Genomic DNA, 17,223 nt, shown 5'->3' with positions numbered 1-17,223 from the left:
GAGGTGTCAGAGGCAGCATGCAAGCCCCACTCTGGGATTAGAGAGAAACCTGACCTTGAACAGCACCCCGTATCAAAGAGGGGACCTCGGTCAGGCTTTTGAACTTACATGAACCTCAGTGTGTGCTTCTGGAAGATGGGGGTTTTACCCAAGATTGTTACTCAATCAAGGCATTGTCACTAGGCCTTGTCAGTGGCCATTGTGGTCTGGAGGCTGCCCTCAGAGGCCCTCCATGTGGGTACTGTTCGTTTTCCCTGACACTAGGGGAGAGGGCCATCAAATTGACCACCCCAGGGCTACCACAGGCAGCAGGAACAAGAACCAAGCTCCCAGCCATGTCCTTTCTCTTCCCCTGGGCTCCAGCTGTCTTCAGGGCTCCAGCCTGGCCTGGTGCCAAGGCCTGACTGCATTGTTCCCAGAGGCTGGGCCAGGCCCGGCTTTGTGCTACGTGCCTGCCAGCCTGTGTGATACTGTAAAGCCCCAGCTGCCACCTGTGGCCAGCTCACACATGGCCAACAAGGGCCCCCAGGTGAGAAAGTGCTAAGCTGCTGCCATCCACCCCACCGGGCATGCCTGTCCCTTGAGCCTCTAAGCTGAGGCAGTCAGTGTAAGCCTTATCTGCCTACCACACAGGGTCTTTTGGTTTGGCTTTTTGGGTCACACAAGTTACTCCCTGCTCTATGCCAAAGAAGATCACTACATTTTTAATCAAAAAAGAATGAATGGAAGATATATATATATATGAAAGAGAGAGAGAGAGAGAGAGAGAGAGAGAGAGAGAGAGAGAGAGAGAGAGGGAGAGAGAGTTGGGCTGGGTAGGAGTGACTATCAGTCAGCTGTCACTAAGTAAGACTGCAGTGACAAACAAGCCCCCTAACCTAGTAACCAACAGCAACTAGTCCCTCCTGCTGCTCACCGCCTGAACCGATGCCTGGCTGTGTCTCTTTGCCCTCATTCTAGAGCTATAGCCAGGCCGAGAACTGTCATTCCCCTCCTGTAGGAAGAAGAGAGAGTGTGCCTGCCAGCCTCCTATCTTGCTCATATTCCATTGGCCAGAGCAAGTCATGTGACCCTGAGTGCCTTGCAGGGAGATGCCAGAAGGCATTTGCAGTGGGACTGGGTGCACCACTCTCTTTCTGGGCAGGTCTAGAAAAGCCTTGGGATGATCAGTTCACCACCTTGCCTGGGGCCTCCTGGTTGAAGATGCTTCTCACAGAAATGGAAACCCAGGGCCAGGGAGATTCTGAGGTGGCCAGGAAGGTCACCAGAACCTGTGAGGCCAGATCTTGCTATCACATTGTGTGCCTGTGCCTAGGGGCCAGGGCCCAGGCAGAGATGGGGTGCACTCCCTCACATGGCACCCACACTTACTCCCTCGCTGTGTCAGACCTCTCATAGACTCCCTAATGGCAATGAGCTAGCCTCGGGTAGCAGCCATACTTGAGGCAGAGAATCTAGAGCTCGGGGCTGCAGACCTCATCAGCTGTCACCACAGCACGGCTGCTGGGGAAGAGGGCTCCTGGCTGCAGGAGGCTAAAGGCAGATTATACCCTCTCTGTGCCCAGGGCCCGGATTTCGGCTATGTGACCCGGGAGCCTCTCTTTGAGAAAGTCACCAGCCTCGACTCCTTTGGGAATCTGGAGGTCAGTCCCCCAGTGACGGTGAACGGCAAGGCGTACCCTCTTGGCCGGATCCTCATCGGGAGCAGTTTCCCTCTGTAAGATAACCCAGAGCGGGCCTGGGGGTGGTAGGCACAAGAGCATGGCTGTCTCTTTGGGGGTGGTCTGGGGTGTTTGTAGCTGGAGTGACTCTAAGGGGGGAAGAGCCCCTGTTGCGATGTGCTGCAAATCAATAGACACTCATGGAAAGAAAGCCACCTTAGCCTTTACACCTAAGTATAAATTAAGATCTAATATGCAACCCAGTAATCCTCTTCCATAAATGGGAGGGTTGTGGTGAGATGTAGGCCAGGAGGGGAAGGGGCATGGGAACCTCGCGAAGGCACCCTAGCAGAGGACAATGGGAGAGTGGGGGCTCCCTGGCAAAGAACAGTGGGAGAGTGGGGGCTCCCTGTAAATGAAGAGAGCAAGGCATGGCCCCGCCTCACAGGCGTGAGTTCCCTGGCTCCTTTACTGTCCATGATAACCGTACTCTCTGCCCAATGAATGAAAAGGCCGATTCTACCCTGATCCAAACAGTTGCTGGGAGAAAGTAAGCAGGCTGGGTCTTCACTTCTCAAGAGCTGCTTGAAACCTGAGGTCACCCAGGATCTGAGTATCAAGTCTCTTGGCCCACCTAGAATGTTCTTCTGTCTATGGGAACATGGATAGTGACCATTAGCCCACCCTGCCCTAACTCAGTGGTCACTCATCCGCTCAGCATCTACTTCCTGCGCCTTAGTGGAGCGCCAAGCCCTTGCCCTGCCTCAGAGGAGATGGTGAAGTCATAGACATGTCGATTCCATGCTGAGCACGGGGGCCGACCTCAGCTGCTCACTGGCAAACCCCAGGGCAAAGGCTGAGCTCTAAGCCCTCCGCGTAGGTTTGACTGTGGCCACCGCACCATCTTCCCGCCTGGGACTCCAGTACCTTGTGCCACCTGCACCAGGGTCACAGCTCGGGCTCCCACCTGTGCACACCCAGATCGCGCCTGGGTTCCAGATGCTGAACGTTTCACCCTGGGGGTGCTCTGATGCAGGGGCACGGGGATAACCTTCTAAAAGACTTCCTCTTCTCCAACCCTGCCCTAGGTCTGGAGGCCGGAGGATGACCAAGGTGGTGCGTGACTTTCTGCAGGCCCAGCAGGTGCAGGCGCCCGTGGAGCTCTACTCTGATTGGCTGACTGTAGGCCACGTAGACGAGTTTATGACCTTCGTCCCCATCCCAGGCACGAAGGTGAGCTGGTCCCCAAGACTAGGGTGCATTGAGGCCGGTGATATTTCCAAGCACATACACCCCAGGCCACCCGTAAAGAGTCAGTCATGTTCCTGTGCCCCCCTCATGAGGGCTCATTCTTCTTCAAACCACCACACTTCCCAGCACCCCACACCCCACCCGCACCGAGATTACACTATGGTGCCTGGCTTTCTTTTCCCCCCATAGTGAATCCTGGGACCCACTCAGGTCCTCATACTCTTGGGGCAAGCATTTTGCCAACCATGCCAGCCCTGTGAAAAAGTTATTATTTTCTATCTTTTTTTTTTTCAAGCCAGATCTTCCTAGTCTACTCTTAGGCCCGTCTCCATTGGACTAGCCATTCATGTGCTCAGCAGTCACACCTAGATAAAGGCTCATTGGTCAGAACACCCTAGGGAACGGGGTTGGGCCAAAGGCTCTGGGAAAGTTTGTTCTTTTTTGAAATGAAAGGATTGTCTGCCGCTGTGTGTGGGTTTTCTGCAAACTGCCTAGCCCTCTGGAGACGTCCTTTCCTGCCATCTCAGGTCACTTTGGGGTCTGATGCTGTTGTCCAGGATGGAAGAAAAGTGAGCACAGTCCTAAGAGAGACAAGAAGCCAGTGACACCCAGCATGGGAGGCATGCAATGCTTTGCAGCCAGGGCCCTAGTCCCTTGCACATCCTGGCCACCTTCCCTCCCTGACAGCATCACCCACCGGGTCATCTCTTGCAGGGGTTTCGGCTGCTCATGGCCAGCACCTCAGCCTGCTACCAGCTCTTCCGAGAGAAGCAGAAGGAAGGCCACGGGGAGGCTGTTATGTTCAAGGGTGAGTGTCTTAGTTTGGGTTTTTGTTGCTGTGAAGAGACACCACGACCGTGACAACTCTGATAAATGAAGACATTTAATTGAAGGGGCTGGCTTACAGTTTCACAAGTTCAGTCCATTATCATCATGGCAGGGAGTATGGTGCATGCAGGCAGACATAGTGCTGGAGAGTAGCTGAGAGTCCTACATCTTGCAGGCAACAGGAAGTTGACTGATACACTGGGCAGTATCTTGAGCATAGGAAACCTCAAAGCTCGCCCCCACAGTGACACACTTCCGCCAACAGGTCATACCCACTTCAACAAAACCACACCCCCTAATAGTGCCACTCCCTCTGAGATTATGGGGACCAGTTACATTCAAACTGCCACAGTGAGTGATCACAGACTCTTAGCTGGAAGCCCAGAAAGCCCTCAAGAGAACCTTGTCTCTGAACACTGAGCTCTACCACCAAACCAAAATTCATACATGGCTAGGGATGCAGAGGTAGTAGAGTGCTTGCCCAGCATACACAAAGACCTGGGTTCAAGCCCCAGCACCTACATAACCCAATGTGGTGGTGCTCACCTGTAATCCTCGCACTCCAGGGGTGGGGGCAGGAGGGTCCTTACTTCCAGGACATCCAAAAGGGAGAAGGGTACAGTATGTCTTCAGAACTAGTACTTGAAAGGGTACCAAACATACAGAGGGACTGAAGGAGCCCAGACTGCTGTGTCATCTGCATCCAGGAGCTTGTGTTTTCAAAACAGTGGGCTAGAAGCCAAGACCTCCCTCATGGTCACGAGCTCTACTGCTAAGCCACACCCCCTTCTGCTCCTCCCCTACCTCCCAGAAATGTAAAGAGGTGCTGAGGGTGGAGGTTTCAGCTGGCAGGGCCCGCAGGGGCTGGAGGGAGACTCACTCCATCTCCCTCCGAAGTAGGGCAGACCTGGAGATGAGCTTTGCCCTTGAATTAATCATGAGAAAGAGGATCCCGCCAGCCACCAGGGTGAGAGAGCCCGGGCACCTCTGCACGCTCTTACTGTGGTAAAATAGACGCGACCTCTTCGTCATTCTCACCACTCAGAACCCAACATATTACAGCATTGAGCAATAACCTCTACTGTCTCTGGCCCGTTCGGCATTTTTTTTCCTTAAATTACTTTTTGCCACATCTTGGGCTAGCATCTGACGCTCAAAGTCCACTGGTTAATGCTTATGCTACCGTCCTCCTTGTCCAAGAAGTGCGACTGAGTATTGCCGGTGTCGAGGACAGACCCACTTGAGACTGCCATCCTTTTGTGCTAGCGGCCTGCTGGCGGGTTTCTCCTGGGTTGCCAGGCATGAGGCTTGGCCCCATAGCCCTGATCTCTTTGATGCTGTGGTGTCACAAGCCTGGGACGTGCAAAGAGCTGCCAGGCTCTTCCTAGATCAAACAAAAATCAAATATACCAGGTCTCAGCACTTAGGAGGCTGAGGCAGGAGATTGTGGGTTCAAGGCCAACCCACACCACATAGAGAGACCCTATAAAAAATTTAAAAGGGAAAATTTTTTAATCAAATATATGAGGCCAGTGGTGGTGCACAGCTTTATAACCCCAGCACTCCAGAGGCAGAGGCAGGGTCCTCTCTGAGTTCAAGGCCTGGTCCACAGAGTGAGTTCCAGGTCGGCCAGGGCTACACAGAGAAACCCTATCTCAAAAAGCCGATATATACAGCTCACAGTCCTGCAGCCAGGCTGCTGTGTGGCCACTTGTATGGGTGGAACTTTCAAGAATCATGGACCTCTATGCCTCAGTTTCCTCACCTTTAGCAGTAGCAGCTACCTCACAGGGACACGGTGGGGTCGCTGCTAAGTTAATCCATATTATTAAACTTTCAGAAGAATGCTTTCTTGGCTGGGAGATGTGGTTCTATGGCAGAATACTTATCTGGTGTGTCTGAGGTCCTGGCTTCCATCCCTAGCAGTGGGACCGAAGAACAGATAGCAGGCACTTGGGTATCACTGAAGCCTCTGGGCTGTGGGGCTGGAGTCAAAGGCGGGCTCTCTTCCAGGATAGGGTATTGGATCAGCTAACAGTCTAATGGGGCACCTAGGTGTCGGCTCCTCCTGCCAGAGAGAACGAGATGCCTACATCTGCTTCCTGGTTCAGGGACATGGTGGGTGTAGGGAGAGGACTGTGCTTCCCTGGGTAGGAGACCACCCCCACCCCATCCCTGGCAACAGGTAGCTCAGATGGGACACCCAGCCAGGCAGCTAAGATTTCCTGTCATTCTCTGATCCCCACAGGTCTGGGGGGCATGAGCGGCAAACGCATCACCATCAACAAGATCCTGTCCAACGAGAGCCTCTCGGAGGAAAACCAGTACTTCCAGGTGCAGGAACAGGGCTGGAGGGGCCGTGCGCAGGGCCGCCTCTGTGCGTGTGCGCATGCGCGTGCATGGCGGTGGGGCAGGGGTGCTGGTTTGATGGAGAAACATCAGGGGCTTGGGGCTTCTGGCCCAGAGAGGCCTCCACCAGCACCTGACGGATTTGTTTGCTGTACTCTTCCTCCCTCCACCTTGCTGACAAGAGGCAGAGGCCTCAAGGCACCGAGAGCCCAGCGGGAGACTTGGGAAACTTGGAAAAGCTGCATGGACTATGCTGATTTCAGTCTCTGTCTTCCGCCCTGTTCCTTTTATAGTTTGTCAGAAACATGACTGCCATGCCTGCCAGTTGTCAGGAAAGCTTGGCTGCTAGCAGTTTTCAACTGTAAAGTTTAAGTTTGGGGGGCTGGGCTAATAGAGCTTTGGGGGTTAGCGAGACAAGCAGGCATTAGCAGGAGTCTAGCATTTTCTGTTCATTTGTAGCTGGGCCTCAGGTTACTTTTGAAAATGAACTATTAAGGGGACAAGTTCAGAGCCCCAGTGTTCTATTAGAAAAATGTTCACAGGAGACCCCACCCCATCCCCCGCTTAAAACTCACTAACGCTTCAGACTTGCCGTCCGTCCAGGGCAATGCGGGCCTGAGTGCACCCCTCACTTAGGAGCTTCAGGAGCTCAACCTCTGAAGGGTTGGATCCAGGCACCATGCTCTGAGTGCCTGAGTCTTAAAGTTGTACCCAGACAGAAATAAATAATACCCAGGGCGGAAGACATAGCTCTGTTGGTAGAGCGCTTGCTTGCCTTGCACAGAAAGCCTTGGATTCAATCCCTGGAGCTACTTAAACTGAGTTTACAACCTGTAAACCAGAGGTGGGTGGATCTCTGTGAGTTCAAGGCCAGGCTGGTCTACCAATGCCAACACCACCACACAGAGTAACCCCACCTTGAAAAAACAAACAAAGGAAGAACGCGAGGCTTTAGATTTCTGAGGCAGCTAAAGAGACAGAAGATAGACTGAAACTGGCCTCCACAGCCTGGACTGTTTGTTCAAACGGTGGGGGGCAGACACAACAGGGAAAGGGGTGTCTGCAAAGGGGATGCTTGGGGTTTATACAGGAAGTTCGGGGAATGGGGAGTTAGTGCAACTTCTGAGGCTACATGCAAACCCAGACAAGGCAGTTTTCTATTTAGACTGTCTCGACCTTGCTATCAGGATGTTGGTCACAGTGGGCAACTGAGTTGGGCAATGGCAGTGAGGGGAAGGGGCTGGAGTTTCAACAGAGGGCCTTGGTCAGGGTCGGGCAGGGTTTGTTTAAGGTTTATTCCAGAACAAAATCCTGCTGTTGTGTGGATCTCAGGCACAGGCTGATCAGGGCTCCCGGCTCTTCTAGCTCCATGTTTGTTGGTATGTGCAGGTGCCCTCATGGCTGTAGAAGTTCAAAGCCTCGTGTAAATACTGCATGCCATCCCTGTAGCTGCCCCACGGCATTTGAACACGAGCTTGATCTCAGTCTGACGTAGGTCAACCTGAACTGATCACTGTGGACAGGGAGTTTCCGAGCACCCGTTTGCTTAGTCCTGAGTCACTGTTCACCCCTGACCTTATTGCTGGGGTGAGAGGAAGTGTCAAGGGCCCTGAAGGTCAGAGAATCTGGTACAACCCAGCCATGCTCTGCAGGACGTGTGGCAGGGCAGGAGAGTCCCAGGGGAGCTACACAGGACCCGCTGAAGTCGAGCCAACGCCTCCCTGGCTACTTGGGTCCCGACCTCTGATTATCCCTCCATGACCCCTGTGAGAAACAGAGACACACACACCCTACAGTGACCCCTGTGAGAAACAGAGACACACAGCCCCACACTCTGTAACAAGAGCCCTGGACGGCAGGCTAGCAGAAGCCAGGCAGTTTAGCTCACAGCTTTGCCAAGGCCAGAAGCCCAGGCAGCAGGTGCAGTGATTGACAGCAGAGAAAGTGTTTAAACCCTGAGGCCAGCACCACCCCCACACACGCTTTCCTCATTAGCTGGGTAATCAGGAGGCACAACCTTATGGGGCCACCTGAGTCTCTGCCACTTAAGTTTGTGTTTTCAGCAAGGACTGGGCTGACTTCAGTCTCTGTTTATTTTATAGTTTGTCAGGTGCATAACTGTCATGTCTGCCGGTTATTAGGCAAGCTCGGGTACTAACAATTTTCTACTGTAAAGTTTAAGTTGTGGGGGTCTAGGCTAATAGAGCCTTTGGGGGGCAGCTAGGTTGACAGGCATTAGTAGGAGTCTCTAGTATTTTCTGTTCATTGGTAGCTGGGCATCAAAAGTCATTTTTGAAAATGAACCATTGGGGCCAGCATAATGGTGCACACCTATAATCCATGTGCCAGAAGAGGCAGTCGGGTCTCTGTAAGTTCAAGGGCAGCCTGATCTACAAAGAGAGTTTCAGGATAACCCAGTCGGGCTATACAGAGAGACCATATCATTCACACACACACACACACACACACACGCACGCACGCACGCATGCACACACACACCACCAACAACAACAACAATAACAACAACAACACACACACACACACCACCAACAACAACAGACAAAAATAAAAACTACTGTCCCTTTGCTCTGCTGGAGAGACTCTGGAGAGGTAACGGGGACACCAGCTAAGCTGGAGTCTCTCTGGAATGCAGGCAGAGTGACAGGTGTGTGCCCCTCCTTCCCTCTCCCCCAGCGCTGCCTGGATTGGAACCGTGACATCCTCAAGAAGGAGCTGGCACTGACTGAGAGGGACATCATTGACCTGCCTGCTCTGTTCAAGATGGATGAAGACCGCCAGGCCAGAGCTTTCTTCCCTAACATGGTGAGACCCTCCAGCCCCAGCCCCTCATGCTACGCCCAGCCGGGCACAGCCGGTCCAGAAAGGCCCAGTTGAGTTGCTGTGTGATTCCCACCTCTGCCACTTGTCCTCTCTGAGGCCCTCCCTTCCCTGCTAGGGATGGTAGGCTTAACCTTGCTTTCTCACTAAGTGTCCCCAGACCCTTGAACAGATAGGCTAGTTCTTTGCAGAAGGTCACAGTACAAATGAGGCTTAGCTCAATCTGGGCCTCAGTTTCCCACTTCTAGAGAAGGATCCTGATAACACCTCCTACATAGGTTAGTAACAGGGATCTGCGGTCTTGACCCCTGCAGGCAAACAGCGGCTGCTCCCTAAACACTCCCTCCCTCCCAGGTGAACATGATCGTGCTGGACAAGGAACTGGGCATCCCCAAACCTTTCGGGCCCCAGGTGGAGGAGGAGTGCTGCTTGGAGACACATGTTCGAAGCTTGCTGGAGCCCATGGGCCTTGCCTGCACTTTCATTGATGACATCTCTGCCTACCACAAGTTCCTGGGGGAGGTGCACTGTGGCACCAACGTCCGCAGGAAGCCCTTCACCTTTAAGTGGTGGCACATGGTGCCCTGACTGGCAGGGGCCCTGGCCTACCCTCCTCCCCTGTAATCTCCAGGTCCTTCCTGTGCCCCCAAGTCCTTCCCTTTCAAGAAGTGGGTGGGATTGGGGGTACTCGTGCCTTGCTGTCCCTGGAAAGGGCCTCCGTGTCCACTGGAGTTACCCCCCAGTAAGCCCAACCATCCCCCCTGAAAATTGCTGGACACATGGCTGGTGTGCAGAGCTCTGGCAGGGGAAACCAGATTTCAGCAAATCGTGTAGTCAGACCGTTCCTCAAGAATCCTCAGCCTCTATTCTGGATGAGAATGAAGGGAGAGAGAGAGGAGGCTCTGGGGTGATTGGCTCTCCCAGCACCTGCTCTTCTGTTCAAGGTAGACCCCAAGGACGGGACCAGGGTCCTGGTATACCTTGAATGGCACCCTCACTTCACGTTCGCCTCCCTTGGGGCCTCGTGGTGGCTCCCTCCAACCACTCATTCCTCACCATCTTACTGCACACGCAGAGTCCGCGCTGCCTGAGGGTCCAACCGTTCTGCTTAGAATCTTCTGGAAATAAGTCTTAGCCGAAGAGAGTTATTCACTCGCTGTGGTTGCAGGCTGCCCAAATTTGGGGGACTCTCTCTCCCCAGACTAGCATCGTGGTCCAAAGTTCAGTATGTAAAGATGCTCTCCCCTGTTTCTCTTGCCTGGTCCTCAGTTCTCTAACCAGTCCATGGGCCCCTCTTCCCACCATTCTGCCTATTCTGGACCCTGTCCCCTCCCAATAGCTACATAGTTTCTTCACCACCAGCCAGATGTGGGCCTCCCCGGAGCCTAAGAAATGACCTATCCCTCCTCTCGAAGGTTGGCCGCAATGTCTAAGGATGCTGGTCAGGCTCCAGCCTCAGCCATGGGTTCTCGGCCAGCTACTGCTCTGGAGGTAGAATTCCCCAGCACACTTTCCAAACTCCTTCCATCCAGACACAGGCAAAAATATCCCCTCTGCTTCAGTTAGAAAAGTCCCCAGGAGCTGGAGAGGTCCACAATTAAGAGTGCTTGCTGCTCTTGAAAGGGACCCAAGTTCGGTTCCCAGCATCCATAACTGTCTGTAACTCCAAATCCAATGGACACAGTAGCCTTTCTGGCCCCTGAGGGGTACTGCACACCTATGCACATACTCATATACATAAATAAAAATAAGATTTGTAGGATCTGGAAAGATGGCCCAGGGGTTAAGAGCACTGGCTGCTCTTGCACAGGACCTGGGTTCAGTTCCCAGCACCCACAATGGTGCCTCTCAACCACCTCTTAACTCTGGTTCCAGGGGATTTAATGCTCTCTTCTGACCGCCATGCGCTTCTGCACACTCAGGCACACACACATACGAGTAAAATAAAATAATATTTAAAAAAATGAAAAATAAATTATTTAAATAAAGAAGGTCCTTTAGGGCCAGGAATATAAGAAATATCAATTCTAGTTTGAAGGGTTAAACAGCCCCATTTTATAACCGAAGAAAGGGTTACCGTCTTGCATTTTTAGGGGAACAGGATTTTTACCTTGGATTATTTCCTCAGCTATGCAATCAACATGGGTTGGCATGCAACTGAGCAACAGGCACAGACTTGGGCTCCGACAGCACAAACTAGCTATAGACTTGGTGTGTCCCCTTCAGGCAAAAATCCACATTTAAACCCTTTGTCCTTGCTGTGGTGTGCTCTTTAGAAACGCTTCCCCGTGTATTGAAGAAGCACCCAGGACACCAGTCACTGCCTTGAAGAAATAAGGGTGTCTTCTGTAAACAGAACTCCCTTTCTGTCCAGCTGGGCCTACAGCACCATGTCAGGTCAGGCCCCAGAGACGCCAAAGCTGGGGTCAGTGGTCCCTGCCTTTGAAGCACATGCCCTTCTGAGGGAGTTGATCTGGGGATGTGGGGTTTGTCATGTGTGGTGTTCAGTTAGAGGGATTTGCGGCTTTTATTTTTATCTATGGTAAGGGGAAGTGAGTGCCTCCCTCATGGAGGCCGCTTGTCTTTGTAGATTGCGCTATGATTCTCCCTGGCAGCGATGGCAGTTTCAGAACTTTCTGGAACTCCTGGACTGAGACACTGCCTGTCCTATCACACTTACCCACCCGGTGTGACTCCCCCCAGTGTGACTCCCCTCAGTGTGACCCCCCCCCAGTATGATGCTCCCCTGTGGACCCCTTGCTCTTCCCCGCCCCCACTTTAACATAGGCCTAGATGCCTCTGGGCTGTACCAGTTCCTGTTTCAGGGTTGATTTTGAAATATTCTGTGGGGGGCAGAGGGATGCCATGAAGATGGCAAGAACCAGGCAGTTTCAACTTCTTGGAAAAGAAGCCAAGATGGAGGCTGCAAAGTATTTGGGAAGGAGCCAAAATAAAGAGCAACAAAATGATGCATCCGCGACTCTGGGTGTGGTGTGCTTTTTGACTTCCTAGGCACGGTCACAAGTGAGCCGGATCACAGGCCTCCCTCCTCACAGTCATAAAACTCCTACTGTCCAGGTCTGTGAGTCACAGGGCCACTACCCAAAGTCATGACCAATATCCACAGTGCTATCATCATGTTTTAAAGGTGAGTTTAAAGATGCAGATGTAAGATGAGCATTTGGGAGCCAACAGTTTGATAGGAAGATGCCCCCAGGAGAAACGTGTCCAGGAACTGGGGGAACAGAGCATTGGAAGGGAAGAAGCCAGCAAGGATGTGATTTCAGGGGCTAGTTCATCCCAGTACCCTCCCATCGCTGTGAGATCTAGTGTGCCCATGACCCCTAGAAGCCGATCCCCATGGAGCCCAAGTCCCTCTGCAGGGCACTAACTCTGATACCTTTGGTACTTGATGAGCAAAGCCACCAGCAGCCCACAGAAATATCTGAAGAAGGTTGTGTCTGCTGCATTAAGAACAGAGTGGGGGATGGGATGGCTGGAAAGATGGCTCAGTAGTTAAAAACACTTGCTACTCTTCCAGAAGACCCGGGTTCGGTTCTTGGCACCCACATAAGGTGGCTTACTACCACTTTTGGCCTCTGTAGGCACCTACGTGCACACGTGTATGTGCAAATAAATTATAATATAATGTATTATAATACATTCGCGTTTAAAAAGAGCAAAGTGAGGCCCGTGAGATAACTCACCAGGGAAAGGTGCTTACTGCAAGCCTGGCAACCTGAATTTTGTCTCTGAAACTACCATAAAGATGGAAGGACGGAACTTAGTATACAAAGCTGTCCTCTGACCTCCACATGCATGCTGTGGCACCTGAGTCTAACATACACAGTAATAATAATAAAGACTTGGCTGGACAGTGGTGGTACATGCCTTCAATCCCAGCACTTGGGAGGCAGAGGCAGGCAGATCTTGTGAGTTCAAGGCCAGCCTGGTCTGTGTCGCAAATTAGTTCCAGACCAACCAGGGCTAAACAGCAAGCCCCTATCTTGAATAAAAATAAATAAATAATGCATCAATGAACAAAGTCCCCACACTTAAGTGCTCACTGGCTACAAGTGTCTATATTGGAAGGCATATTTCTAGAATCTTCTCTGCCAGGTTTAGCCCCAATTATGGAAAAATGTACTTTTATCAAATCCCTAGAGTCCATGGCTATAGCACAGAAAAGAGAAGTGCAGAATGAACATCAGCCCTTTTCCTTCCAGAAAGTCCTCTTGCCCTAAACCCTGGCCATCACTGTGTCGGCAGGGCCAGCTTCTCTCTCAGAAAGGCTGGGAAGGGATGTGTGCCTTCAGTTATGTCACTGGTGCCCTCTGTCAGGATGGAACCCCCACCATCTTATGGAAAGACAATCATGACCCTCACCTCTGCCCTCTTTCTCCTCGTATGCCCAGAATAACTTGATTCTGTGTTTTAATGTCAAAGGTTGTCTTGCAGGGAAGAGGAGGTACTTGTTCTCAGTCTTCTTTCTCATCACCGTTTGCATGGGTGCTTTGTCTGCATGTATGCACGTGTGGTGCCTGCAGAAGCAAGAAGAGGGAGCTGGTCCCCTGGAACTGAGTTACAGTGGTGAGCTGCCATGTGGGTGCTGGGAATCTAACCCAGGTCCTCTGGAAGAGCAGCCATCTCTCCGGTCCCAAGGCCATCTTTATTTTATTACAACCCTGGTCGAGACCCAAGAGATCAACAGTCTCAGGCCCACACGTCCGTCAAGACCCACCCCTTCCACAGGCTACTGCTCAGGGAAAGTGGATTGGATGCCTTTGCCTTTCTGTTTCCTATGGGTGGCTATTCCAGGCATTTGGTCTGTGCTCACAAAATACATCGGAACGAAACTGAATCATCTGTTCAGACGCCCACGGAAGAGGGAAAGTCAGTTTCTTCCCTTTCTAGTGTTTATCTCAAAGATGCAAGGAGAAAGACCACTGACCCAACTAATCATGGCCAAATTAGCTGGAGCAAGCAATTAATTGAAGCAAGCTTTTTTTTAAAAATGTGTATACATGGGCGGTTTCCCCCTAAGGTGGGGTTCAAGAGGTCGTCACTGGACATGAGGAAGACGGAGTTTTTATAGCTCAGGAGTAAGGGTTTCCAAATGGGGGAAATAGGCTGGGTTACAGGAGCAGGACATAGCATAATAAGTTGATCACAACAACCTCTGAAACAAAGACATGACCACAAGGAGGTCGTAACAAGGTGATCCTAAAAAGGTAGTCATGACAGAGAGTAGTCATGATAACCTTTTGAACACAGGTAGTTTTGCAAGACGGTCATTACAGCTTTTTGAAACATAGGCAGGCAGGTGGGAGGGGCTGCAGGGGCGGCAGGCAAGTGGGAGGGGCTGGGAGGCGTCAGGCTGGTGGAAGGGCAAGGAGGCACAGGGTGGATGGGTTCTAAATGTATGTGTGTACTTGGTGCTTGGCGGGGGGACAGTCCCCCCAGAAGTCCCTGGACCACATGCTAAGTCCCAGCAGCTGAGCTGACCTGAGCTGTGTGAATTGCAGGTCCAGCTGGAGCACGGATGGCTCGTGACTCTTTGCTCGGGGAAATTAATTCCATAGAGACAGCTCGTGAAATGGGAGACGCTTGTGGCCCTATTGCCTCACTCCACTCGAAGAGCATATTTTGAGAAGTCTAATTATATGGTGGGGCTTGCACAGGATAAAAGAAAGGGGTTTAGATAAAGCATTTTCTAAGGGCAAGTTGGCAACAGCTGTTAGAGTGCTGGGCAGTGCTGTGGGTCGGGGTGCCCCCTAGAGGTGAACTACAGCGACTGCAGCCACCACTTTGCCTTCATGGACCCTGAGCCCACAGTCCAGACATAGAGACACAGAAGATGCTGCCCATCCAAGCTGTGTGACCTGGGTGAGTAACTGACCTTTTGCTGAGGCTCAGTAGCCTCAGAAACAAATGAAGAACCGTCACTCTCACCTTGTGGGTTTGTCATAATGCTTATGAAGCAAACAGAACCGAAGCATTTGCTTAGAGATCAGCACCCGGGAAATCCTGCAAGTGTGGATGCTGTCAGTAGAGGCAGCCTCCCAGCACCAGCGTCGTAGGCCGGGCAGCGACGCCATCCAGTGGCTAGGAGGAGGGAAAGGGCTTCTCTGAGAGCCTAGCAAAGGAGGGAAAGGATCAGGACAGGAGGAGGGAAAGGATCAGGACAGGAGGTGGGGGAGTTGACATTTGCTCTGCTGTGTCACCTCTGGTTCTGGACCCGCCAGCTATCCTCTCAGCTTGTAAGAGTGTGCCCTAGAAGTAAAATAGCCCAGACAGAGAGCAGACGTGTTCCTGAAAGAGTCAGCCTCTTGCCAAGCTCAGAAGCCACAGGCCTGCTTAGATAATTGAGCCAGAGATAGAGCTCCTCTTGCTGTAGCCAGAGGGAGGCTCCAGGGCTGAGGAGACTCAGGTTCCACAAGGGGTACCCTGCTTAATGGGGTGTGGGTGCAGGGCATGGATTGAATCAGATGGAGACCTGCGTGTTGGCTGGCTGATCACACAGACTTCCTTTTTCTCCATCCCTGACCCGTCCAGGCTCTCCTTCCTTCTATTCTGTTTCCCAAAGAGGTACCCGATGCCCTGATGTACCGTGAAGTTCCTCAACACTCTTGGGAGCCAACAAGAGCTAAGTGGCTAAGATGCAAAGGAGTCAGGGAGGGGCTTGGGGCTGTTGCTCACTGTAGAGCCCGGACTTCCACAGGTCCCTGTGCTCAGCTTCCAGCAGTCCTAGAGAATGGTGTCTCTACTTAAAATGTTCCTGTTTGATTTACCATAAACTTTTAAAGAAAACTGTTTAGATTTATTTACTTAATTTTTATGTGTGTGAATGTTGTGCCTGCATATATGTATCTACATCATATGAATGCCTGGTGCCCTTGAAGATGAGAAAAAGGCATCAGATCTCCTGGACTTGGAATTATAGATGATTGTGAGCCACCAAGTTGGTGCTGAGAGCTAAACCCAAGTCCTCTGAAAAGAGAGCAAGTGTTCCTAACTGCTGAGCTGTCACTCCAGCCCCTTGTTTTGTTTTGTTTGAGACAGAGTTTCTCTGTGTAGCCCTGGTTTTCCTGGAACTCACTGTATAGTCCAGGCTGGCCTCACACAGATCTGCCTGCCTCTGCCTCCCGAGCTGGGATTAAAGGCGTGTACACCACCACTACCACCCGGTTATAATAAACTTTGGAAACCATCATTTACCCTGGTCCCCACCCTAGTCATGGCACTGCAAACTGTGGTGCCCAAGTCTCCACATGGCTTCCTGCTCTCCTAAACACCCAACCTGCCCCTCAGTCTCTTCGCTCACTGCTACAAGGAAGCAACTCACCTCTCTTATTCCTCATCCCTTTGTTCAGCCAACCCGCTCAGCAGCACACCTACTACGTTCTGCATCCCCAGCCAGGCACTTTGGAATTGAAGACAAATTTGTTCATTCCTTGTTTGTTAGCCAACTGCTGCTGTGCAGGCCACTGAGCCGGGCTCTAGACGTGACCGTGAACAAGAGACACAGCCTCTGAAAACTTCTTGCAATCAACACAGTCATAAAGAATTCAAAAGCCAAAGAGGATCTAAAACAGATACTATGATCCTCTGCTAACAAAGTAGGGGATCCTAAGTTTGAGGTCAGCTTATACAGCCAGACCCTGACCCCAGACAAAACCAAGAAAGAACAAACTCAAAACAGATTTGGAGATAGCAATAAATTTGGTGAAGAAAATAAAATAGAAGAAAGAGGCCAGGCCTTTACAATGTCCCCAGTTGGGTGTACAGATACAGAAGTAGGACATTACCAAACCAGGTACAAGCTGGACTGGTGGTCTGTGGATAGGATATTTTGTTGGGAGTGGTCAAGGAGTTATTATCTAAGAAAGGACCAAGTTGGATCTGAATTTTCCCCATGACTGAGAAGGAGGAAGGATCAGGCAGGTGGCCCACATCTGTAACCCCAGCACTTGGGAGGCTTGAGAATTCTGGGCCAGGCTGGGCTAATAAAGAGACTTTGTTGATAGATATATAGGTCAAGGAAATAGGATATTCCCGATCCAAGCTAAGGAGCTTCACGGAGAAACAGAGGTGACCAGCGAAGAAGGATGGACAGATGTGACTAGAGGGGCCACAGGGGCCGGAGGCTGTGGTGCAATGGCTGATTGCTGGGATGTGGAAGGAAAAGTGGGACCAAGGATGATGCCAGCTTTTCACCACGGATGCTGACAGAGGGTAGTATTGATCCGAGTGGGTGTGAGCATCTTGGGCGATGCGGGGGGGGGGGGGGGGGGGG

General features: G+C 51.7%; 1 protein-coding gene across 2 annotated transcripts in view; it reads left to right on the top strand.

Annotated features, from left to right (window-relative positions):
* Padi2 (peptidyl arginine deiminase 2) overlaps positions 1–11,900 on the top strand; it is a 39,616-nt gene extending 27,716 nt beyond the window's left edge. For both annotated transcript variants that reach the window (XM_050154245.1, XM_050154254.1), the window contains exons 11-16: positions 1,566–1,717; positions 2,750–2,894; positions 3,627–3,720; positions 5,989–6,074; positions 8,784–8,912; positions 9,282–11,900. In XM_050154245.1, coding sequence (XP_050010202.1) covers positions 1,566–1,717; positions 2,750–2,894; positions 3,627–3,720; positions 5,989–6,074; positions 8,784–8,912; positions 9,282–9,515 — 840 coding nt within the window. In that variant the 3' untranslated portion in view covers positions 9,516–11,900. The remainder of the gene's footprint in view (positions 1–1,565; positions 1,718–2,749; positions 2,895–3,626; positions 3,721–5,988; positions 6,075–8,783; positions 8,913–9,281) is intronic.
* The last annotated feature ends 5,323 nt before the right edge of the window (positions 11,901–17,223 follow it).

This window comes from Alexandromys fortis, unplaced genomic scaffold (genome assembly GCF_014885135.2).
Source record: "Alexandromys fortis isolate MF-2015 unplaced genomic scaffold, M_Fortis_MF-2015_v1.1 scaffold_26, whole genome shotgun sequence".
NCBI lineage: Eukaryota > Metazoa > Chordata > Mammalia > Rodentia > Cricetidae > Alexandromys > Alexandromys fortis.
Note: the sequence above shows the minus strand (reverse complement) of the source record. Positions and strands in the feature narration are given on the sequence as shown.